Source organism: Salvia splendens, chromosome 18 (genome assembly GCF_004379255.2).
Source record: "Salvia splendens isolate huo1 chromosome 18, SspV2, whole genome shotgun sequence".
NCBI classification, from domain to species: Eukaryota; Viridiplantae; Streptophyta; class Magnoliopsida; order Lamiales; family Lamiaceae; genus Salvia; species Salvia splendens.
This window is the reverse complement of record NC_056049.1, coordinates 6899289-6924479: the sequence shown is the minus strand read 5'-3', so window position 1 is coordinate 6924479 and position 25191 is coordinate 6899289. Positions and strand designations below refer to the sequence as shown.

The window sequence follows — 25191 nt, the reverse complement described above, 5'->3', positions numbered from 1 at the left end:
AGCGTACGTTCCTCTTATTTTATACGTCATTGGTATCAAAAGTATTCCCCCACAAAACCACTTACTATCAAATTAATTTCATTTAGTACAACCATCCTACCTTTAATTTACTTGACTAAAAAATAAGTACTATACTATATCTTATTCAAATTACTGTAGTATTTTTAAAAACAGGCGATTATTTACAACTTGAGAAAAAAAAATTCTCTTGAACTATAAATATTTATGGGATGTTACATTAAAAATCATATCAAATTTTGTTCATCAAATTAAAAATCCTAATTTTTTGTACAGTTTCGTTCATTTTACAAGTTTGGACCTTGAAAAAGTAGCTTCTCCATCATATTTTCCAAATCTCCTAGTAATACATTTTCATAATCAGTTGGTAAAATCAGATTATAAATATTGGACTAATCGCCGCAGCCCTCTCTTAGTCTGTTAAATATCTATCTACATTTACATTTTGTTTACGTTGTCTTTGAGAGAGAATTAAGATGGAATTGGTGGTGTGGATGGCTATGTTGATACTAATTGTGTGCGTGATGAAAGTTATGCAGTCTAGCATTATATGCTACTGGGTGAGCCCTCGGCGCATTCGGAAAATAATGGCGAAACAAGGCGTCCGTGGCCCTAAACCGCGCTTTCTCATCGGAAACATCTTGGACATGGCCTCCCTCCTCTCCAAATCCACCACCCACGACTGCCATTCCGTCCACCACGACATCGTCCCCCCTCCTCCCGCATTACCTCCTCTGGTCCAAAACCTACGGTACATATTCATTCGTATGGCCTTGAAGCTCTGAACTACTGGTTGCACATTTGTTTCATTTTGCGCAGGAAAAACGGTTTATATGTACATATTTGTCATACATATAACTTGAACCTCTGAACTACTGGTTGCACACTTGTTTCATTTCTATGTACATACACGATGTGCAGGGAATCGGTTTATATTTTGGAATGGGGTGGAGCCGCGAATGTGCCTGACAGAACCGGAGCTGATCAAAGAGCTGCTGTTGAAATACAGCAGCCTCTCCGGGAAGTCGTGGCAGCAGCAGCAGGGGTCAAAGCATTTCATAGGGCGCGGCCTCTTGTTGGCTAACGGCCACGACTGGTCCCACCAGCGCCATATAGTCGCTCCTGCTTTCATCGGCGACAAGCTCAAGGTTTCATTCATTTCCTCCTCCTTCTTTCTCTGCTTAAATAAAAATATGATTGAGAATTTTTACTATTTGGACACATGGTTGATTGCACGAAGCAGATGATCGCATCGTTGGAAAACGCCCTGGGAAATGGGCAGAGGGAATTCGAAATCGGAGAATACATGGCTGAGCTCACCGCTGTTATAATTTCGAGAACTGAATTCGGCACAAATTATGAAAAGGGAAAGCAAATATTTCATCTCTTGACTGTTCTTCAAAATCTCTGCCCCAGATCAACCCGCCATTTGTGGTTTCCCGGTAGCAGGTATCGTTATTACCTCTCCGTCCTCAAACAATAGTCTCATTTTTCTATTTTTGGTACCACAAAATTAGTCTGCTTTCATTTTTGACAATGTTTTTATCTTTTATGAAGCGAGTCTCATTCTGCACTAATAATACTTTAATCACTTTATAAGCAGATTCTTCCCAAGCAAGTACAACAGAGAGATCAAATCAGTGAATGGTGAGGTGGAGAGGCTGTTGATGGAGATCATAGAGAGCCGGAAAGACTGCATGGAGATGGGGCGGAGCAGCTCGTACGGTGACGATCTGCTGGGATTGCTGCTGAATGAGATGCAGACAAAGAATTCAGGCTTGAATTTGCAGGTGATCATGGACGAATGCAAGACCTTTTTCTTCGCCGGCCATGACACCACCGCGCTGCTCCTGACGTGGACGATGATGCTGCTCGCTACCAATCCGTCATGGCAGCAGAGGATCAGAGCTCAGCTTAAGCAGGTCTGCAATGGCGCCCAGCTTTCGATCGAGCACCTCTCCAAGCTCACTGAGGTAATCATATACTCCCTCCATTCTGTTAGGATCGTCGACTGCAACATTAGTTTGATATTTGTTTTCGTCGACTGCAACATTAGTTTGATATTTGTTTTTGGATCACTCTCAAAAGGCCTCAAACTAATTAGGGTTGGCCTTCCAACTTCCCTTTGTTTTTGGATCACTCTCAAAAGGCCTCAAACTAATTGGGGTTGGACATGAATTATATACACCTTCCAACTTCCCTCACTCATCTTGGACATGAATTATATACACCTTCCAACTTCCCTCACTCATCCGATGTGAGATGGGTTTGTAACCCAACAAACCTCCCCTCAAACCGAGACCACATCGGGAACGCAGTTGACACGAACATGGGTTGGTCCAGCCTTGGCCCCCCGGGTCATCCTGGGCCCGACTCTAACCCGAGTCCTTCAGGGTCTGACCCTAACCGGGCTCATCCAGGCCCGACCCATAGCCACCTGGGCTCTGATACCACTTGATAGGATCGTCGACTGCAACATTAGTTTGATATTGTCCAACTTCCCTCACTCATCCGATGTGAGATGGGTTTGTAACCCAACAAACCTCCCCTCAAACCGAGACCACATCGGGAACGCAGTTGACACGAACATGGGTTGGTCCAGCCTTGGCCCCCCGGGTCATCCTGGGCCCGACTCTAACCCGAGTCCTTCAGGGTCTGACCCTAACCGGGCTCATCCAGGCCCGACCCATAGCCACCTGGGCTCTGATACCACTTGATAGGATCGTCGACTGCAACATTAGTTTGATATTGTCCGCTTTGGATCAAGCCCGCACGGATTTATTTTTGGGTCACCAAAAGGCCTCAAACTAATTGGGGTTGGACCAGAATTATATACACCTTTCAACTTCCCCTACTCATCCGATGTGGGATGAGTTTGTAACCCAACACATTCTAGGTCAAGTGAGATGTATTTCTTTTTAGAAGTACTAAAAGGGGCATTTCCTTCTTTTTCTTTTCAATAGTAATTAACTAGTCCTATTTTACTCTCTTTTAACATATTTTATTGTCTTTTAGTTTATTTTACTTTTTCTATATATATTTTTCTTACTTTATTCGTAATTCTACTTTACTATAAAATGCAGTTAAAAATGTTGATCAACGAGAGTCTTCGGCTATACCCACCGGCTTCAATGCTTCCCCGAATGGCGTTCGAAGACATAAACCTGGGCGATCTAGTGATTCCGAAAGGGCTGTCGATATGGATTCCGGTGTTGGCGATCCATCACAACCCGAAAATATGGGGAAAAGATGTCGACGAGTTCAACCCTGAGCGATTCGCCTCAAAACCGGGGGGGGGGGGAGGCAGCATTTTATCCCTTTTGCGGCGGGCCCTAGGAATTGTGTGGGTCAAGGATTTGCTCTAATGGAGGCCAACATCATATTAGCAATGCTAATATCAAAATTTAACTTCACAATTTCCCCTAACTATCGTCACGCACCCATTGTTGTGCTCACCATGAAACCTAAGTATGGCGTTCAAATCTTATTGGAACCCTTGAATCACCTATGAAACTTTTTGCTCCCATTTTTCCCAAAAGATTGAGTTTATATGCCTGAGGATACATGGTACTAATATTTTACATAGTATGCTAGTACTTCCTTTGTCCGGGATTAAATATCCTAATTTGACTTGGCGCAATTTTTTAGAAATAAGAAAGTGAACTATAAATTTAGGTGTGGTTTGGTTCGTCAGATAAGCATAGATAGTGGTTGTTTTCTAATGTTTTCATGTGTTTGGTTCAATATTTACCTTTTCTGAAAGACCTAAGTTTTGTGCACTGGCCCGCTCCATAAATTCACATTTCTGTAGTTAGTGTATCTGCACAAAATTGAGAGATAGCATATCTTTTTCTCATTTTTTTTATTTATACCTTACATAATATACCAAAACTACCCTTTCTTTTACCCCTATATCCATTTATCATATTTGTGCGTACATATCACCATTTTTGCCGCCTTCAACCTAAGCTATTTTAAAAACTACTAAGGACTGCAGGTCTGCAGCAGTTTTTTGAAGAAGGTACATTGAAACCCCACATTGACTTCAGCGTGAAGAGAAGGTTAGTATTCAGAGATTGGATTTTCTGTGCATTAATTGAGTACAAAAGCCCTAATTTTTTTCCACAACATCGGAAGAACATTTTGTGTCAATTAATTGGCAATCTGGGTTACCCAATTATGGTTTTCAAAATCGTCTTCTTTATTCGATTGGGTTCAATAAGTCATCTCGTTTGAAAGCGTCAAAATTCATTCTTTTTGTTTTGGTTTGCCAAAATTTCATGTGGTGCTGCTAGAAAAAAAATTGGTAAGTTTTTATTTTAATTTGCTAATCTTTTCTTAGCAATATTGAACAATATACAGTGTTGGAATCGTTTCATATTGATGTGATGAAAAGATTGTGTTATTGAGGATTGTGAACAATCGTGATATCCATCTTCTATGCAGATATGCTTTTGTCCATACTTTTTTTAGTTTCAAGTTTATGCTGCCAATACATATCTTTATGAAAGATTTGGTTTGGTGTCTTCATATATTTCATTTGTTTGACAAAGCAATTATATTTACTCCTAATTGCTTGTTGATAGATGGATCGAACTTCTAAAAAGAAAAAAATGTGTTGCATATGATGGAGGATATTATACGGAATTATCTTGTAGCTCGACTATGTATCATATACCTTATCCTCAAACGATTGGGTCGACACAATAAAAGGAAGAGAACTCAACTTGTACACCTTATAGCATCATCGACACAGTGCATAAACAAGTCAGCCACATGAACAGATTGGTTGGTGTTACTGACACGGACAGCCTGGTCAATCTTAGGATGGACCGGAATGCATTTGGTAGGCTATGTGCATTGTTCTGATAGCTGGGTACTCTTCGTGACAAGCGGTTTGTGTATATTGAAGAACAAGTGGCCATTTTTTAGGCGTATTAGAACATCACAAGAAGATTCGTATCTGCGGGTTTGATTTTTTGCGGTCGGGCCATACTATTTCATGCTACGTCCATGAGGTACTTCGAGCTAACTTGAAAACGCACACATTGTTTATCGTCAAACCTGAGGCAATACCTGATAATTATGTGGACTAGAGATGGAAACATTTGAAGGTACTTTATTGTTGTGACAAGGCCGAACAACAAAATATTTTATTTATAATTTTCACCAGATCACACTTATTCTTGTTGTTCAACGTGTTTGACTTACATGCCTTGAATCTATTATGTGCAGGGTTGTCTCGGTGCTCTCGATGGTACTCTCATAAATGTTTTGGTTTCTAATTCCGACAAACCACCTATCAAAACAGAGACTACAAATGCAATGATATGTATATGCAGCAACAAAATACAGTGTTCATATTGACCTCCAAACATGTAAACACAAAAGAGAGAGTTTGAACCCAACAAACAGAATGGCTTAAATAAAACATAGTTTGTATATGTAGCAGCAAAATAGAGAGTTTGAATCCAACAATCTCAAACTTGAGATCCTTTACAAATATCAACAAAGAGAGCAACCATCACACATACCAAAATGATGTAATAGATGCATAAGCATATACCAAGTGTGCGGAAGGTACTTACCGTTGTGTGAGCTTAGGCGAATCGGTCGACATCGAATTGCAAGAGTCGCAATGAGGGTTTGTATGGAGGCAGACGACGGTAAATAAGAGCACAGAATTTACAATTCTGGCGGGAGGAACAAATTATATTGCTAGGGTTCCATGAGCACAAAGTTGGAAATAAGGGAATAAGTTGAGGGTACTGGTGGAATTTTGATTAGTTCATTGTTGCAAGACACTCCAACCAAGCACAAGAAAAGAATTCGGTAGAATTTAGCCTTACATACCGTAAACCAAGAAAAAGAGATTTCCTAACCAACCTTCTCCCTTTTCTTGACAAATAATATCTGACTAACCAAACCACCCCTTACTGAAATATTGTTCCTACTTTTATATACTATTAATTTTATAATATAAACGGACGCAAGCGCTAAACCTCTGAATTTATACTCCTCGCATATGTAAACAAATTAATGCTGGCACTCCGCTGCCATTTATTTGTCACATATTGTTTGTGTAATTAATACTCCATTACTATTAACTTATTCATTTTATTTTAATTAACTATGCAAGTGTTCATGGTCCATGGACTGAATATGATATGTCAAAACAAATTAAGTGGACGAACAAAGCCTGATACAAAAAGAACTGCAGGGACTAATTAAGTGCAGTTAAGTTGTGATTAATAAGAAAATAGAGAAATATGGACAAAATAGGTGACCTGGTCACCATGTAATTACTTGTACTTAATTAAATAAATTATCAAAATTATTTCGCGACAAAAAGCATCATCTTTCATGTCATGACTAATTCATATCGGGGTTTGAGCATACATGTAAGGAATGTGTTAATTAATTCGAGAGAAAAGAAAATGAGAAGCAAACTGCCACAGCATTGCAATTTGTAGTTTTGTATACGAGTCATATGTCATGTCGGCGGCTGGTTTTCATCTATCTGTCATGAATATATAAAAAAATCAATATTATTTTACAAATTTAATCCGTAGTAATTTTCTATTAATCCATGTCGAATAAGTAATGAGTCATCTCGTTGGGTTGGATTTCTATAAGGGATAGACATTAATCTAATTATCTAAATATATCTCTATATATCGTCTTGTGCTTTGAGTACACCTTCTTCCAACATATGCTTAATACACAAATATTAGTATGTGCTTTGATAATTAAAGGTGATTAAAATGGGAATAGACATGATGGTATTTAGATCGTGAATGATGATATGGAGTAAATCTTGTTGCCCAGATAGTCTCTTTAAAAGGCATTATACCTAAGTTTTCAAATATCAAAATTACTAGAGATGGATGATTCATTTGGGAGTTACTTTTATTCCCTTTCCATTCATCCTGAAAACTTATCACAAAATGTTGATTTTATTCTATTGCAACCATTATCATATTGTATTATAAATTAGCTCTAATTCTTAAAACCCCTTGCATCAAGTCTTGGTGGATCTTAAATGATTAGAGGACCAGAACCCTAGCCTCAGTTCCCAACCGGGGATATGACACATTTTTTTATGGGTAAATGAATTCAAATTTAAAGATCGCGCCATGGAGGAGTCGAATCTGAGACCTTTGACCTCAAGCATTAACCTCTCTACCGTCGATAGAACAATTTAAGGCTATGGTTTAATTAATGTTTATATTGGGATGTTTGCGGACTTTTGTTTTCTTTTGCCCGTCTATTGCTTTTCTTCTCAAGTGGATTTTGATAGAGCGTTAACTTTTGTTTATAAATATAATTGATTTCATTCATTCCATGACCAACGTGGATTTTGATAGAGCATTAACTTTTGTTTATACATTGATTTCATTCATTTCTTGTTGGCGGTTATTTTCAGAACTGTGTTTATATTTCTAGTATGTTGTTTGCCAAAATTTTTAGTAAAAAGTCAATTAGCATGAAAATGAGGAAAATTATCTATATTCACACCCCAAAATTGTTGTGCTTCCTGTAACTTTTCTTCTGCCAAAATAGCAAATCATGAACTCATCTTTGAGTTGCTTAGTTTTCTATTTACCTTTATTTTTTTTATTACTACTAAATTCATATTCAAGTAAGTGATAAGATGCACATACTATAAATAAATACTTAGGTATATGCCTAAGAAATAAAACACTAACTTTTTTTTTGCCTGCGGGTGCATACATTAAATAAATCAGTCATGTCATACAAAAGCCATATAAGCTACCACTAAATTTGAAACGTGTTGGGTATTTTTTATTCAACCTTGGCAACCAATTGGCATAAAAATATGGAGTATTTTTTAATAAGTATTTTAGGGTGAGGTCGGCATCACGGCAAATGTCAACTTGCGTAAGTAAATTTATTACCCAAAACCAGAAAATAGTTGCACTCCGGTTCCGGCTGTTTTCGACATCGAAGCTTTTCTCCATAAGAAAGGTATGCAGAGGAGAGGGAAAGAGATTATTGAGAGAAAAAAGAATGGTAAAAAAAAGCACTTGAAACGAGCAAAAGATACAGTTTAGGGACCACAAATGATATTTTGCAAGTATAGCTACAAAAGATACAGTTTAGGGACCACAAATGATATTTTGCAAGTATAGCTACAACAAACGTGCATCGCGCTGAAAGTATAGATAAATAAAAACGTGCGGGAATGAAGCAAGATGGGAAAGAGAAACCCGACAACATGTACTAGTGATATTGGTAGCTATCACATAAGATCTGTGGCAGCACAGTGACAAGCATGAGTAGCCACTTTAACATACCAACAGCCATGTGTAGAGAGCACTGCCTTTGGGCTTTGGGTTTTGGCCATAGTCAACCAAGTCTCTTATTTCCATTCCATTCCATTACTTTTCTAACTCAAGAATATCTTTATATTTCCCAAAATATATTATCCTAACTCATCTTGGCAGCCCTAGAGTAAAAGGACGAATTGGGTACCTGGTTTTTGTCGTCTGTGCTCGACCCATTTGCACTCAATAATGATACAAGACAAAGACGGAAGCTATAATGCGCGAAGAAAGCAAGTGACGCGGCCTGTTGGCATGCAAATTTGCTGAAATGACGTGCAGAAAGATGGTGGAAGAGAGATCCTGCAAGATATATAGATGGATCTTGAAAAGATTGGTGATATACACATGTTTGGCATTGCTTACGGGCTAGGATCGGTCACCATCAGATTTATTCTCATGCCAAAAGGTGGCCAACTTGCACTACCACTACAAAATTATATCTGCAATAGCAAAAAATTTCTAGCTTGCATCATGAGATTCAAGATGTTTGTTCACTTGTCACTTCATGGATCAGCTACTGTACTCACTTCCATTATGACGATTTCGTGCATAAAATTAAATAAATACGGTAAATGTACTTCAACGACTTCAATCAGCATGCTTTCCCTTGTTCCTCAAATTCCATATATAGAAAATGAACATATAAGAGGAATTTTAATTAACAGTTAGCAAGTATGGAAATTTACAGGAAAATGAGTAAAAAACTTGCATATATGATATATCATATATCTATAGAAGCTTCCTTGTGGCATGTTCATGCAACAAATACCTTGAAATGAATGAAGTCACAAAAAAAAAAACTTCACTCATGAGTAGCTCTGGAAATTTTACTTGTGAATAGTTTAGTTTGGATTTGTTACAATGAACCAATTGGCATCTGTAGTTCATAGCAGAGCCTTCTGCTGCTGCTTAGATTGGTTGGATCAAAGCCAATTTATGACTTGAAATCTTCGTTACACTAAATCTCAAACTTGACTAAACTTCTATAGCCAAATTTATTAAGCGGCTCCCAACTGCCTAACACAAATATGGTCGCACTCGTCATTAAGTATGCTGTTTACATTGATGACGCAGTGCTTAGGCCCTAAACAACCCATCCTTGACCATTCTTGGAGTATATTTCCAAAACATTGTCTACCAGAGTTCATTTCCTATTTTCTTTTCCAAATATTGACATATCACATATGCATCAGACCCCACTCGGTCATCTGGATAAAGCAAACATGGATGAAAAGTGGCTCACAATTTTTCTTAAAAAACTCAATGATCATAGGTACTCCATATTGGTAGGCAGATTCCAATTATATTTTTGCAGCACTTCTTATGTTGTACGCGAATACTTAATCTAAAACTTGAACAATGAAGAATTGCGCAAGAGGAAGACGATTATAAAGAAAAATATAACCAACAATGCAAACAATGTAAGAAGCGAGTATTCTTGATAACACGGCAGGAGGCATTGTAACAATATACTTATATCCTGAACCAAATCATACAGAGGACTGCATAAGTTACAGTTCACATATTTGATTTCCAAATCTCATGCAAACAACATTCTCACTACACCATTGGGCGCTCTAGGTTCACTGAGAATCAAAAAGGCAAAGGCTAATTAACTATATAGCACGGCAGATACATTGTTCTCTAAAAGAACATACAAAAATAAATACTAACATCAAATAGGCTTCATTGGGCTGAACCCACTCAAACCCAGTTCGGCCAGTTGAATAGGTGGGTCAAATGGGCCAGGCCGAGCTAAATCACAAGAAATGGGCACCATTTTAAGCGTTTTTTTTTTGAAACTCGAACTAATAATATATTCTCCTTTGTTACTTATTTTTTATATTATGCATTCTTGTTAATACCTATTAAAGATAAAAAAATTGTAACTATGGCCAAGTTAATATCTAGTACAATGATTTGTTGAAACAGGATTTATTAAAAACACAGCACACAACTACAGTTGCACACAGTTTTTGTTGATATGCTAGTTAATCACGACGAGAAAATTACAGTTGCACACATTTTGTTATATATTTTGGCATCTCTCCAATTACTTAAATATTTCTTGATAATCAACTATGTACGGAAACAGAAAATAACAATATTATCAAAACACCAGCTGCGCTGGACAGGTCAAAAGCTGTAATTTATCGAAATTAAGTTAGAACTTGAAGTTGCAAACTTGCACTTTCCATTACTAAGAGAGCTCCTGTCTATACTACTCAGATGGAATCCATGCTGAAACAATAGTAGTTGTATGAAATCTAAATGCTTCAAATCGAGAGAAAACATTCACTTTGGTCATTCAAAAAATTTGATTATTCAAAAATGAATTCTATCAATGCAACAGCCATTTCAAAAATCAGCAGTGCTCAACAGATTTTACGGTGTAGGCGTTGCTGCATACCAGGAGCGTCGTCGACAGTGGGAGAAAGCCTTACTTCTATGCCATCGAGCATCTCATGAAAAACCTTCCTTCAAACTGCAATCACAACTGGGTATGCACCAGAAAGATACATTTTGTTCCATCAATTTGTCATTACCGTTGCAATACTCATTTTTTGAGCTTCTAAGCAGGCTCGTACAGACCTAACACATGCCCATCAGCACACTTCATCGCTGCCACCTGTTGAAAGTCAATGCATAAATTAATCTAAGGAGGAGATGCCTGACTAAAGAAGTTAGCTTAAGGTGTAAACCAATATCGGAGGCTACTTTTCCATGGATTTCATGCTTGATTGGGCCATCCAGTTCGGCACCTAAGGTCATCAACTTCGTCACAGTACTATTGATGTCTGTTACTGTGAAGGATAGGAGCGACGAATAACCCTTCTGTTCAACACAGTTGCTGCAAAAATAGAGCATGGCATATTAACAAGCTGGTTAAAGAGAATTTTTCTTCACGTCTTTCAAGCAAGCACCTAATCAATGCAATAAAAAAAACTGTTTGTATGGATTACAAGCCAACCGCTGTAACACGAAAAGAAGCCCCAAAAGCCATCAAAAGAACTTGATTATATTTGAAAGGGTTTAGTATTTGCTAATAAGAATGCTTCAACCTAACTAACAACCAAAAGTTGATACAGTACTCGATAGCATGATCTTCATCCATAAACCAAACCCTATAATTTATGAGATTGCTTCAAACAATGCACTAACCAAGGTTGTGCCAACCATTAAACCTATATTCAATCACATTTTCTTGCATCATAAAAATAACCAATAATAATTTGATAAAACTAATTCCAATTTCAACTACATGAGCCAAGCAACAAACTGTTTTTTCCCCTACGCCTCAAAACCCAATCTTTCAATCATTTGCAGCACCGCCATTCTGAAAATATATACTACCCGAATTGATCGACATTAACATAAATAAGCGATCGAATATCAGAATTGAGAAACAAAGAATAGGAAACGCACCTGGGAGAATGGAGGAGGGAGAGCTTGAGCGGGCCGGAATGGAGCTCGGCCCAACGGAGAGTGCAGACATCAATGGTGAAGCCAAGGCCCTCCGAATAAAATCTCGCCGCTTTGGGAACGTCTCTGTGTAGCTGCACCAAATATCTGAAAGTGGCTGCCGCCATCACCAACTCTCGACCTCCGCCGACTTTTTTTGATACAGGAACGTTTACAATCGATTTCAGTAGTCGATGTTAAAATTGAAAAATCAAATTATAATTAATTTTAAGTTACTTAAATTTGTTATTGTAAGTATTTTATTAGCTAGTGTTTAGCATAATTTGTAGATAAGTTTATCAATAAAGTTTTCTCTTTTTCGCTCGTTTCTTCTTTTTATAGTTGGTTTATCTACAATTTTCACGTTTTATCTTTAATCTGCAATCGCATTTTCCTAACTTTTCAAGTTTACACGATTCTCAATTAAAATGATGAATGTGGAATTGACTCTATAGTTGGTACACTCCGGAGTGACTTTGAACTCCAACTATATTCATTAAATAATTAATTCATGTAACTTAATCATTTTTAGGAAAAAATATACTAATACTTTGTTAACTTTTTTATAAGCAAATAAGGACATGACTTTTTTTATCATTTCTTTCAAATTATAAGTGAAATCATAACTCCAATAACTTACCATATTTAATTTAAATTAAGTATGGTACTACTGATTTTGGGCTGCACATAAAGGGCCTCTTCCTTGAAGCTCACTAGATTCTTTGACTCAGACTGGGCTTTCAATATTGATTACAAGAGATCAACCACTTATTATTACGCTTACTTTCTAGCAAATTGGGTATCATAGTCTGCTAAAAAAAAGATTGTATCTAAGTCCAGCCCAGAGGCTGAATTACAGGAGTTGCTCATGTGGTTTCAGAAATTGTATGACTGCAATCTTTACTTCTACAACTTGGTATGAAAGTTTTTGCACCTTCTAATTTCAACACAATATCCTTAGCCTCCAATATAGTTCTTCACTCAAGAGCCAAGCATGTCGAACTTGACATTCATTTTGTTACGGCCAAGGAAATAGATTCGAGGCATTTGCCTTTTTTTTGATCACGTTGTCGATATTCCTACCAAACCGTTAAGTAGCCAATTCTGCGCGAGGCTTCGCAACAAGTTAGGCATTTGTTCTTTAGCCTCCCTCGAATTGATAGCAGCAAACAATATGAAGAAAAAAGGTTACATTTTTAACAATCTCTCTTTTTTATCGAGTGTTGATGAATCATGAGATTAGCTTCAAAATGCTATACATATATTTACTAATACGCTCTTTACAGTAGTTGGAAACAATAAGGAATATACATTTCTCAAGAAATTAGCTTAATTTCTCAGTTTGACTTGTTGAGGTTTTTTCAAGAGATCAAAATTATTTTGCTATGTATGGAGGATGAAATGGCAGTCAAAAACCTTGCAATCTGGATCTATTAGCTGCTTGTTTCTTCCCCAAATTTGTGAATTGCTCCTCCGAAGATGAATCAAATGTCAGCTTTTCAACCCAGAAATCTGCATCTTGAACCACAGGGTTTTGAGTTCTGGTTGGAGGCGATCCAAACGAAAATGGAGGCGATGATGCTAGATATCCACATCGCTCTGCTTCATTGTAGTCCTGCAACAAAATCGTGAGAATTGATGAATAACAATTGCAATACAAAGGGGAAAGGAAAATGACAAATGAAATCGCATAAAAAATCAATAGAAATCTACCTGGCGAAGGATTAGCCCTAGGAGATCAGCACCGTGATTCGATTCGGAATCATTACTGTTTCATTAACAATGCGATGCATCAAATCAAAACACATGCGTGATTCGAATCAGAGAAAGGGAAGAAGGAAATTAAATATGGCAATCACCGAATGTGAAATCTGGAAATAGTGTTGAGATTGAGCGGGGCGACCCGGCGGGGCTTGGGGCAAACGACCCGGCACATTGTCATTGGATCTTCACAGCAATCGCCCATCTTCTCAATTTATAGCGAAATTGGGATGATTTCCCAAGAAAAACAAGCTACCGATTTTTTGGAAATGTATTCAAGTGAATCGAAAGGCCGATATTTTAAAACATCAACTACTTTTTTTCTTCAAACAAAAATTATCAAAATATTTATCTATATGATACCAATAAAAATGAAATTAACTTTATATGTATGTCAACAAAAGGCTTGACTACATAGATAAACACCGTCAAAATTTGGGCGGTCTACATTGCCTCAATTTTTTTGTTAAATTGATCATTTTTATGAATTATTAATTTGACAAAATTAGAACAATGATACGATGCTCAAATCATATTAATCTCAATCCCTCACCAATTAAATTATTAATTTTGATTGAGAAAATAAATACAGTATATTTTTAAATAATTTGATTTAAGATAAGAAATAATTAAATTATCACATATCATTTGATTATTTCTTCTACGGCGTGAAAGTCTATAACTAATTTGTATATACGATTTATCTCTTCCCATAAAAAAACAGTCAAGAAGATTTTTTTTTATTTATACTTCTATACAAGGAGTACAAAAAAAGGAAAAATTCATTCAAGACGATTATAAACGGAAAGAAAAGAAAATCTTGGCTTTGAATTGTTTGTTTTAGCAACGTCCTACGTGAGTTCCGACCAAGCAAAATCATTCAAGAAGAATATTTAATTAATATGCATACACAATTTATCTTATCATCTAATTGCTAAAACATTAATTCTCTCTCCTAATCCTAAAGCATAATAATGGAAAACGATTATGAATTCTTAACGTTCCACTATCACAGTTCCACATGGCATTGAGAGCTACAGAGATTTCTGAGCTGCATCATTTCTATGGTATTCAATTACGCGAATCCCAACTTGTCATCACCTTTGCTTTATTCCCTTTTCCCTCTTCCCTCTTCTAGGAATTTTCACTCTCTTCTTTTTCTTTACATTTCTTCTGGGTTTTCTTCTGTGTATGAAATTGAAGTAAAGCCCAAGATTTCTCCCACAAGGAGGAAGACTGAGAGAGCAGTGAAGGCGATGGGGAAGGCGGTGAAGTTCGAGGGAGTCACTGAGGAGCTGCAGAAGATTCTGGATGCTGACATGGACCAAGTGGGCCCTAGGCGTCGTGCTCGTGAGGCCTTCAAGCACATTCAGCTCTCCATTGATCATATCTTGTTTAAGGTCTTTGCTTTTTCTTGAAATAATAATTGAACAATTTATCTGTTTTAAGTTAAAAATTGAATCTTTTGAAATTTCGGCCGTTTGAAATTAAATCTGCTGAGTTAAAATTCAATATGTTTTGAATTTTGTTTATTAGGATTCTGCAGTTTGCTACACACCGAAAGATGAGAATGCACTCTGTTTAACTGTGTGGTTTCGTTGGCTGGAAATCAATTTGAACTGTGTGGTTTCGTTGGCTGGGAATGAGTGTTGATATGCAGTAATTTAGGCTCCATGTTTGTTTAAGATGTTTGAAAGTTAAAATGCCAAAAATGCAAGGAGATGCTTTTAATAGATGGGATGGAGTAAAAGTTTGTGGTAGAAATAATTAAATAAAATAAGCATTAGTTACATCACTCAGTTGGGATCAATTTGTCTTTGCCTGAAACCGGTGATGATGTCTTTGCATAGGAGTATCATAAGCTTGTCAGCGCGTTGAACTTCCGACTGCCAAGATGCCAATCTATATATGCCTTTCAAACAGATTGTTTAGTTTCTATTATTTGAATGAATCATGATTTTCAGATACCGCTAGTACACACACAATTTCCTTGGTTTTAGCTCGGATTTACATCATTCATTGGTTCATCTTCATTCACAGTCCTGAAAGATTACATATTTTTCTACTCTATGATGTAAGCAAAAAGCTTAATGCATTTTTTCTTTCTGCATATCGGCAATGAATTCTAATCTATTTATCCTTGAAAGTTGTAAAGTGTGAGCTTTATCTTCATCTCCCGTCCTTTGTTTTTGCTCGTCGATATGCATAAATCAATCTTGTAGAGTTCTCAAGACTGCCCCCCTTGTTTTCGCAGATGCCATGCGACAGGTTGAAGATGACAGAGGTAAAGTTTCTCTTTTTTTGCTGGTTAATATGTTGTTGAAGGTCTAGGGATGCTTGCAAGACTGCAAGCTTTAAGCCACATTCTTCTTATATTCCCTACTTTAATCTTTGTTATTTTCTTACAAAATGACTTTCTAACCGTGCATTATCATTCCACTGTCTCTTCATGAGATCCCAACGTCTAACCTGCACTAAGATTCCTGTCAAAAGAATTTATTCAACATTTAGAAACTGGTTTTTGTAATATATGTTAAGAGTATTTCAACCTTCACTTCTTGGATCACACAAGCACGTTGAGTTTTCCTCTTTTAAAAAATTTCTTGTCTAAAAAGGAGTTTTCTTCCTATCATTTACGTGCCAAGGGAGGGTGTACAATGCAACTATCGTTTGCTTAGCCATTCTTGCCTTCGGTAGAATCTAGCAATGCTCCTTTCTGTTATAAGCAGCCCAGAGTTGCAGTGTTTGGTATTTGTAGTTTATTCAAAAGCTCTTGATGTTGTTTCTGATGGTAACTTGTCCTATATCTTTTCGCAGTCGTATGATGTGAATTCCAGAGGGTTGGAAATTTTCTCGAAAAGTTGGGTTCCAAATAGCTGGTCCCCAAAGGCAGTGGTCTGTTATTGTCATGGTTATGGTGATACATGCACCTTTTTCTTTGAAGGCATGTGGCTCATAAGATACTTGGGTTATATTTTTCATTGTTTTTAAGGAGGATCTTGGAACTAAACTATTACTTAATTTTTCTAGGAATTGCCAGAAAGTTAGCATCTTCTGGCTATGCCGTTTTTGCTATGGATTACCCAGGATTCGGTCTGTCAGAAGGTCTACATGGCTACATTCCAAAATTTGACCTAATCGTTGATGATGTCATTGAGCAATACTCTAAAGTGAAAGGTACGATACCCATACACTCAGTTGCTAGATACGACAACTTCTACAATCTCTATAGTGAAAGGTGTTACATACGATGATTTATACAATCTCCATTCATGTTTATAACATACAATCTCTATTTGGTTGTGTTGAGTCTATACTTTTTGTTGTCGAAGGCATTCATTTTCATGAATCAGAGGAGGCAGCGCTCGAGGCTTATGAAATTATAAGAAAATATCCCTTATGGAATTCACGTACAAATGAAGATAAATTGGTTACATGAAGTCTTTGTGTAGGTTTACGTCTAGAGTATTCTTGATTTATCGAATCGTTTAATAGCTACAACATATGCAGCCCCTGGAGTTGAGGATGTTCAACAAATGTTTAACGTGAATTTGGCACTTATTGGTAATTGTTATTAGTCGTTTCTTAGATGATTTATAGGTGTCCGTGGATGCCAAAACTAGATGCTTGTGCATGGTAAGGCCTAATCTTAGTAAGTTAGGTTAGAACATTTGGTTTAACTGTGTAGTGCTATGCTTTCCTTTTGTTTTCCTTTTGCTCAGCTGTTTCGTAGCTAAAAAAGTATCCGATGCAGAGAATCCAGAGTTTCGTCTTTTGCCAAGTTTTCTGTTCGGGCAATCTATGGGGGGAGCAGTAGCCCTCAAGGTGCACCTAAAACAAGCCGATGCTTGGAATGGTGCAGTTCTTGCTGCGCCTATGTGCAAGGTACCTTACTTAGTTATCCTCTTGTACGAGTTAAGCATCCATAGAGAGTTTCCCCGTGCTTCGAGTTGATGAAATATCTCTATCTAGTTAGCAGATGAAATGGTTCCCCCGTGGCCATTGGATCAAATTCTAATTGGACTAGCGAAACTGTTTCCAAAACAAAAGCTTGTTCCACAAAAGGACTTAGCCGAGTTGGCGTTCAAAGATGTGAAGAAGCGACAACAGGTTGTGATTCTGACCGTGTTAATGATAATTTGACTAGTAGCTTTGTCTAACTTCTGCCATGACTCAGACTGCGTACAACGTCGTTGCTTACAAGCATAAGCCTCGGTTAAGAACAGCCGTGGAGTTGCTGAGGACAACGCAAGAGATCGAGCAACAATTGGAAAAGGTATGTCCCTCTCAATCGCTTCATTACAACCTCTACCATCACTAATTATTCGTTTTTGTATTTTGGAATAATTGTCATTTAAATCATGAAATTGCATTGACTTCTGATCAATCTCATAAGATTTGGAATTTGAATATCAAATCACAACTTTTCAACCCTTCGCAATTATCTCACGGATCCTAATTTCAGTCAAATCGATGCTGATATGACAGTCGGGAAATCCTATATGGATAAAACGTTCGGTGATCAAAACGATGTCTAATGCTCAAAACAATGTCGTTTCATTACAATAAGGATTTTTTTTCTTTTCTTTTTCTGAGAACCGCAAACTTGTTCCAACTGCAGGTGTCTCTGCCACTGCTGATCCTGCACGGGAAGGACGACAAAGTGACGGATCCATCAGTGAGCAACGCATTATACGAGAGAGCCCAGAGCCATGACAAGACGCTCAACCTGTACGACCACTCCTTCCACTCCCTGCTCGAGGGAGAGCCTGATGACATCATACTCAAAGTCTTCAACGATATCATATATTGGCTCGACAAGCACTGCTAAGCAAGGCCTCCCGTCGTGTGCTTTGGCTAAAACAGCGTTCCAGTATTCGTTTAAGGTACTTGTAGAGCTGCAAGAAAGAATTTAAAACTCACAAGACTGCAGAAAACCAAATGAATTTGCAAGATATTTTCATTCTTGATTGCAATTTAACCACGAAAAACACGTGACTATGTTAAGTGCATTTCCATCTCTCAGAGTGTTGGTATACAGATTTTTACAGGTTATTGATTGTGGTTCGATGCCAGCTTGATTTCAAACATATAATGGCATTTTGGTGTTGCACCAATCACAACTCCACACAGTTTATTGTGTATTTTTTTACTTTGAAAAGTTTGCTTTAAAAGTCATGATTAGAGAAAGATTACATTTTTTTTTCATTTTAGCTGCGTGTAATCTTGTCAGAACGACAACAAACCAGACATGTTCCAGATTTTTTGGTGGGTCTGAAATCTGAATCATTAATTTCTTCTTCATGTGACAAATATGCTATTCTAATGAGAGTGTGCTTTTAGGTTAGGTTGCATTGTATATAGGCGACTAACAATAACCCCTTAGAATAGTGCTGGTCATGTCACTCATGTGGGATGTAACATTTTATTTTTAAAAGTAAGATCTTTTTGTTGTTTCGGTTTTGGATCATACCAACAAAAATCTTAATTGATTCATTCTAGTTTCAAGTGGTCAAGAACTTAATTTGGATTCAATTTAGCAATTTTCCTAAGGAATAGTAATAGTAGTAATAGTACCGCGCTTCAGCCATAATTAAAATTCAGTTGAACATACATCCAGTTAATCAACAATTAATTAATATACTAATCAATAATTAAATAATGATTGCGGCGATGCATCAAGGTTTTGGCGTATTTGAATATATAAAATTATACAACATGATGGGTCAATCCATTTTCTAAAGAGTACCACCAACTTTAAGATTTATATTTTTTATAGGGATTGAGGAATTGCAAATACCCAAATCAGTGAATCACACCCTTAAATGATGTAATAACGACTATTTCATCAACAAATAATCACCAATTAAAGTAACAAATAGCAATAAATGTCACCATCCTATACTAATCAGAATCGTTGGGTTGAAAAAAGGAAAACGAAAAATAATAGGAGTATTATCTGATTAATGGCTGTTTCTTTGACGGTGTGAAGAAACAATGACGCATGCTCTCAAATTACACGTGGCAGGTGCGCATAGGAGGAGGCATATGGATAAATTAGTCGGCGGAGGGACAATGCCCTTCCCTAGTTGACTAGTTCTATCCAATAACGCTGTCTCTTTGGATTTGGGTTTGAAATGCCTCAACTATTTACAGCTGAGAAACATTTGTGAGTGGGCATCTCCAGTTCAGCATCGAGCCACATGGCGTCTTCGCCTCTCAAATACTTTTTCTCTCGTTCTTCATAAATTAACACCCCATCTCTGCAAATGAGCCAAGATTCATTTTTCTCTCTCTTTTTTATTTGTGTGAAATGTCATTCTCTTGTTTTCTCCGACTTCCACCCTGCGTTTCTCCTCTCCGGGTATGCTTCCACTCTTGTCTAATCAATGCCTCTTTTGTATGTGTGTGTGTGTGTGTTTGTGTTTGTGTTGTCACTTGTCTTTGTTGCTACTTTTTTTGTAGATGAATGAGTATGTTTGTTGATCCTTCTTAAATGGGAAAATCGGGTTTATGGGGCACTTTACACTAAAGATTACGTAAATGTACCCATTTTGTTATCTATTCCAAAAATGGGAAAAACGCCAACCACATTGGCGTTTCTATTAGTAAAAACGCCAACCTCATTGGCGTTTATCTTCGCGTCGTATTGGAGGTGTATTTTCGCCAAATACAGCGACGGGAAAAAACGCCAATGAAGTTGGCGTGTATACCAGGTAAAACGCCAATGTAGTTGGCGTGTTTAATTAATAAAAACGCCACTGAGGTTGGCGTGTTATGCTTAAAAACGCCAATTTGAGCGGCGTGTTTCTGTTGAACCATATCCTTATCAGATCTCCCCCAACATCGCGACCCTAAACACTTTCCCTCCCCAAAACGCGAAAACCCTTCCCAAACGCATAAAAACCTTTCGCTCGGGTCGACCCGGTGGTGGATTTAAGCGTGGATATTTTGAATTTGGCTAATTCTTTCAACCATTAGTCCTTCTAATCGGTTAGTATATCAAATTTTAGACTCATTCTTCTAAACATTAGTCTTCCAATATTTGATTGATTGTTGTGATAATATATATTGTAGCGTAATTAATATAATAGTTTGACCAATTATTATGGGTACACTAATATTTTGATGGATTATTATGATAGTATATATTTTAATGGAAATATTTTGACCAATTGTTATGCTATTATATGTTATAGTATATTTTATGGATTGTTATGATAATACATATTGTAGTGTATTTAATAGAATTATTTTGTCAATTTTTTGGCTGACTCTACATAATGATGAATGTAAAAATAATACATATTTATTTGTGTTTTACATTATTGCAGATAGTATGACGTGGTGTGTCAATTTATATTGGGGTGGAAAGATAATTCCCGGAGCAGTTATTTCGTATGATCCTCCTTTTGCTAAAGGATTCATTATGTTGGATGAAACAATTTCGTACGATGACCTTGTGGAAAAAATTTGTGAAAGGATGGGGATAAGCATATATGAAAACAATATTCAAATAATATGGAAACGTACTATATGCTTTGGATCCGGAGTCACGTTTATAGGTGTTCAACTAGAAGAAGTATGCATGCAACTAATGTTTAGTGAGAGTATGGTTATTGGAGGTGTAATTGAATTATATGTTGAGTATTCGGCAATTACTCAACATCATAGTCATCATGTCATAAGTTATGATGCTGGTACGTCAACGAGAGCCCAAGAACCATATTTTGCTGCAACACAAGATTTTGATGTTGGTACGTCTACGAGAGCCGAAGAACCATATTTAGCTGCAACACAAGATTTTGAAGCTGGAGGCGTGCATTTAGGGGATCGTGACAATTGTGATGTGGTGGAGGACATAATAGGTCCTGATAAAGCCGACTTTCTTGATCCACAATCACCTTATAATTCTGAAGATTCCGACACGGTTAGTACAGACTCAGATGGTGATCCGTCGGATGATGAACAATTTGTTGCTTCAAGACCATCCATTCCACTTGGAGAAACAGCAGTTGGAGAAACATCAGTTGGTGGAAGGGCAGTTGGAGGAAGAGTAGTTCCACAGTTCCCACAGCCTGGAATCAACTACTTTCGCACCTTACCAGGTCCATATGATAGTTTTGATCCCAAAAACTTTGAGCGTGATGATCCCAGTGTGCATTATTGGAGTGAAAAGGATCCTACCAATGTCGGTTTGCATACTAAATTTAGAACGAAGTTGGAATTGAAGGCAGCTGTGACTCATTGGCATTTGGAAAAAATCCGACAATATACAGTTGTTGAAAGTAAAGGAAAGAGATGGCATGCAGTTTGTAAGTGGCCACAGGGAAATCCGAAAGATAAGTCCTTACCGCCATGTTTGTGGGAGTGCCGAGCAACACTGAGGAAGCATGATGAACACTGGCAAATTAGAGTGTTCAGCACTGCTCATACTTGCATGGGGGATCGTAACTATAATGGTCACGCTAATCTTTCGTCGGGTATGATAGCGTTGAGTGTTCGCCATCAGATAGAAAACGATCCTTGCTACAAGGTAAAAGCAATTGTGGCGGATATTGAAAATAGATTTCATGTCAAAGTTAGTTACAAGAAAGCATGGTATGCTCGGAGGACAGCGATTGAGCTTGTATACGGTGGATGGGAGTGGTCGTTCAAAGTTTTACCAGCTTATTTGAATGAAGTGCAAAGACAAAATCCTGGCACAATTGTGGAATGGATGCACGATGACATATTAAGCAATGGTATGAACAAGGTATTCAAGTACGTATTCTGGGCTTTTGGACCAGCTGTGGAGGCTTTTCAACTATGCAAACCAGTTTTAACGGTTGATGGAACTCATCTACGTGGACGATGTCGAGGTAAAATTCTTATTGCCGTTGGATTTGATGCTAATAAGAAATGTTTGCCTGTTGCATATGCCATTGTTGATGAGGAAACCAAAGAAAGTTGGAATTGGTTTATGGAACGCATTAGACTTCATGTAGCAAAGCATGAAATATGTGTCATATCTGATAGGCATGTGGGAATCATAGATGCAATGAATTCTCCCATATGGAAAGAAGAACCCAATGTGGGTCATCACAGATTTTGCTTGGTACATGTTAGAAAGAATGTTTTGCAGAATCACAAAGGTATCATGGTCAAAAGACTTGTTTGGAAAATTGGTATTGCTACCAAGAAGCGCAAGTTTAAGATCAGACGTCGTTTACTTCGAAACGTCAACAACGAGGCTTTGCAGTACCTTGATGCCGTGGAGTTAGAAAAATGGAATCTGGCGTATGACAAACACAAAAGATGGGGTGAGGTTTCCACTAATATGGTGGAATCTTACAACAATGTGTTGAGAGGCGCAAGACAACTCCCAATTAAAGCTTGCATTGATATGATATTCTGGAGGACAATAGAATGGTTCAATGACCGGTCAATTGCATCAACACAGTGTGCCACACCACTTACCCCGTGGGCGCATGAAAAGGTGTGCAAAAATGATGCAAAAGGTCAATTGCATAATGTGAGAGCACCCAACACAATTGCAGGGCATTATGTGGTTCGAACAAAGCGTCGAATTGGTGGAAAGGGCGCTAATAAGTGGAAGGTAAAGTACTTGGACTCGCACTGCAAATGTCAAAAGTGGCAGATGTGGAGACTTCCATGTTCACATGCAGCGGCAGTTGCGCGTTTTAGAAACGACAACATGCTGTCGCTTGTTGATCCCGTATACCGCACAAGTGTTTGGGTACACCAATATTCTACGGTGTTCAATCCACCCAGACACCAAGATTATTGGGCCGTGCCTGAATGGACTTTGCAATGTTCACGAGCTCAGTTAATGCCTAAAAGTCGCGGTCGATACCGTACTACTAGGATTCCTAATCAGATGGATGTCCGTGAAGCTGACCAGCCACGAGCCCGACGCCGATGTAAACATTGCCGTCAACCAGGTCACGACAGGCGCAACTGCCCGAATGCTCATTCAAGGATGGATACTCAGTTGGTAGATGATGCCGCTGACGATTTTTTGCATCCACCTCCACCAAGGATGGATAATCAGTTGATAGATGATGCCGCTGACGATTCTTTGCCTCCACCTCCACCAAGATATGCAGTTCGAGGTCGTCATTCTGTCAGTCACACTGATGATGTCGATCACGATTTTATGCCTCCACCTCCACCAAGATCTGCAGTTCGAGGTCGTCACTCTGTCAGCCACACTGGTGGTACAGGCGAACACATCGGTCTCAGTGATGTCCCACATTCTCCACCTCGGTCTTCTGTGCGAGACGAATATTTTGGGGTTGATTTAGAGAATGTCGTTGTGCGAGAGACTCCTCCGTCTAGACTCTCAACCGCCAGAATCGGGAAGGGGATCCGTAGCTTTTTTACGCGGAAAAGGCGAGACAATTGAACGTATGCATTGTGTAATATTGGATTTCTGTATTTAGCAAGATTTGGACTAATGTATAGGGTAATATTTGTATGTACTTATATATTGAATAATGATGAAATGATTAAAAACTCTTAGCTGTGGGAGCGTTTTTTTATAGGACACGCCGATGTGAGTGGCGTGTTTGAAGAGACGCCTACTTAATTGGCGTCTTTTCACTTTAAAACGCCAACGTGAATGGCGTGTTATTACTGAAACACGCCAACGGGACTGGCGTGTTTGTTCAGAATGTCCGCTTTCGGCGTAGAAAAAACGAGCAACGAAAAAACTAACTTAAAAACGCCAATGGCGTTGGCGTTTTTAAATAACACGCCAACGGCAATGGCGTCTTATTAAAAACGCCTCAGCCGCCTGCTCGGCACCTCAGCCGCCTGCTCGGCACCTCGGCCGCTGGCTCGGCATCTCGGCCGCCTGCTCGGCACCTCGGCCGCTGGCTCGGCACCTCGGCAATGGCGTCTTATTAAAAACGCCAACGGGAATGGCGTGTTTGTTCAGAATGTCCGCATTCGTCGTAGACAAAACGGGCAAAATATAAACTAACTTAAAAACGCCAACGGGAATGGCGTTTTTAAATAACACGCCAACGGGAATGGCGTCTTATTAAAAACGCCAACGGGAATGGCGTGTTTGTTCAGAATGTCCGCATTCGTCGTAGACAAAACGGGCAAAAATATAAACTAACTTAAAAACGCCAATATCTCTTTATTTGCCTGTTTTCATTTTCATTTCTACTAGGAAATAATAATTCAGACATCCAAATACTTAATCATAAAGACTTAAAATCAATGAGTTCAAATCAAATGAAAAAACATCAATATCAAATTACAGTAATATCAAGAGTTCAAATTAGTTCAATCGTCACGACGTTTCCGCATAAACAGACGCCGTATCCCCTTCCCAATAGTAGATGTAGATCTAGGGATCCTTGAGGGAGGAGTATCTTGAACAACAGCGTTCTCAAGATCCTCCTGCACAGACGACCGCGGTGGAGAAGCGGGGACATCACTGAGGCCAATATCTTCTCCGGTACCACCGGTATGGCTAATAGAATGACGGCCTCGAAGTGCAGAGCTCGGTGGAGGTGGGTCCTCAAAATCGTCATCGGAGTCGTGTACGAACTGAGATGACGACTCTCCGCGGACGGTTTTCTGCTTG

General features: G+C 38.2%; 3 protein-coding genes, 1 long non-coding RNA gene and 1 pseudogene across 8 annotated transcripts; 2 read left to right on the top strand and 3 right to left on the bottom strand.

The window, feature by feature from the left end:
- The first annotated feature begins 391 nt into the window (after nucleotides 1–391).
- On the top strand, nucleotides 392–5475 carry LOC121775959 (annotated as a pseudogene).
- Nucleotides 4659–5939, bottom strand: LOC121775960. The gene is made up of 2 exons (XR_006045213.1): nucleotides 5607–5939; nucleotides 4659–5082 (listed from the first exon to the last, which is right to left on the bottom strand). It is a non-coding gene; the product is annotated as an uncharacterized LOC121775960 (long non-coding RNA).
- Nucleotides 5940–8047: 2108 nt separating this feature from the next.
- LOC121775893 lies at nucleotides 8048–12124 on the bottom strand. Of its 4 annotated transcripts, none has more exons than XR_006045207.1 (4): nucleotides 11793–12121; nucleotides 11085–11217; nucleotides 10777–10995; nucleotides 8048–8806 (listed from the first exon to the last, which is right to left on the bottom strand). XR_006045207.1 is itself a non-coding variant. In XM_042172975.1 (3 exons), exons 1-3 carry the CDS (start codon nucleotides 11954–11956, stop codon nucleotides 10973–10975), a joined length of 336 nt encoding a protein of 111 aa, XP_042028909.1. In that variant the 5' UTR covers nucleotides 11957–12124; the 3' UTR covers nucleotides 10650–10972. The 4 variants fall into 4 exon arrangements, 2 of the variants coding, with proteins under 2 accessions (XP_042028909.1, XP_042028908.1); XR_006045208.1 differs by having other exon boundaries at nucleotides 8048–8666; XM_042172975.1 differs by lacking the exon at nucleotides 8048–8806 and having other exon boundaries at nucleotides 10650–10995; nucleotides 11069–11217; nucleotides 11793–12124.
- A 927-nt stretch (nucleotides 12125–13051) lies between these two features.
- On the bottom strand, nucleotides 13052–13927 carry LOC121776453. The gene is made up of 3 exons (XM_042173626.1): nucleotides 13688–13927; nucleotides 13542–13596; nucleotides 13052–13443 (listed from the first exon to the last, which is right to left on the bottom strand). The coding sequence occupies exons 1-3, from the start codon at nucleotides 13792–13794 to the stop codon at nucleotides 13237–13239; spliced, it is 369 nt and encodes a 122-aa protein (XP_042029560.1). The 5' UTR covers nucleotides 13795–13927; the 3' UTR covers nucleotides 13052–13236.
- Nucleotides 13928–14507: 580 nt separating this feature from the next.
- LOC121776599 (caffeoylshikimate esterase-like) lies at nucleotides 14508–18677 on the top strand. 2 transcript variants are annotated; one of them, XM_042173795.1, is made up of 9 exons: nucleotides 14508–14656; nucleotides 14793–14989; nucleotides 15844–15873; nucleotides 16407–16533; nucleotides 16620–16766; nucleotides 17344–17474; nucleotides 17562–17699; nucleotides 17767–17865; nucleotides 18211–18677. In XM_042173795.1, exons 1-9 carry the CDS (start codon nucleotides 14611–14613, stop codon nucleotides 18418–18420), a joined length of 1125 nt encoding a protein of 374 aa, XP_042029729.1. In that variant the 5' UTR covers nucleotides 14508–14610; the 3' UTR covers nucleotides 18421–18677. The 2 variants fall into 2 exon arrangements, with proteins under 2 accessions (XP_042029729.1, XP_042029730.1); XM_042173796.1 differs by having other exon boundaries at nucleotides 14515–14656; nucleotides 14798–14989.
- The last annotated feature ends 6514 nt before the right edge of the window (nucleotides 18678–25191 follow it).

Excerpts from the sequence above, each read along its gene's own strand:
- LOC121776453 (XM_042173626.1), bottom strand. The coding sequence starts at position 13,794 with ATGGGCGATTGCTGTGAAGATCCAATGACAATGTGCCGGGTCGTTTGC. Across the intron at positions 13,597-13,687 it reads ATTTCCAGATTTCACATTCG|TAATGATTCCGAATCGAATC; the intron begins GTGATTGCCATA and ends TTAATGAAACAG. Across the intron at positions 13,444-13,541 it reads TAGGGCTAATCCTTCGCCAG|GACTACAATGAAGCAGAGCG; the intron begins GTAGATTTCTAT and ends ATTTTGTTGCAG.
- LOC121775893 (XM_042172974.1), bottom strand. The coding sequence starts at position 11,956 with ATGGCGGCAGCCACTTTCAGATATTTGGTGCAGCTACACAGAGACGTT. Across the intron at positions 11,218-11,792 it reads TCCCTCCTCCATTCTCCCAG|CAACTGTGTTGAACAGAAGG; the intron begins GTGCGTTTCCTA and ends CTATTTTTGCAG. Across the intron at positions 10,996-11,084 it reads AGCATGAAATCCATGGAAAA|GTGGCAGCGATGAAGTGTGC; the intron begins GTAGCCTCCGAT and ends GACTTTCAACAG.
- LOC121776599 (XM_042173795.1), top strand. The coding sequence starts at position 14,611 with ATGGCATTGAGAGCTACAGAGATTTCTGAGCTGCATCATTTCTATG. Across the intron at positions 14,990-15,843 it reads TTGATCATATCTTGTTTAAG|ATGCCATGCGACAGGTTGAA; the intron begins GTCTTTGCTTTT and ends TTGTTTTCGCAG. Across the intron at positions 17,866-18,210 it reads TCGAGCAACAATTGGAAAAG|GTGTCTCTGCCACTGCTGAT; the intron begins GTATGTCCCTCT and ends TTCCAACTGCAG.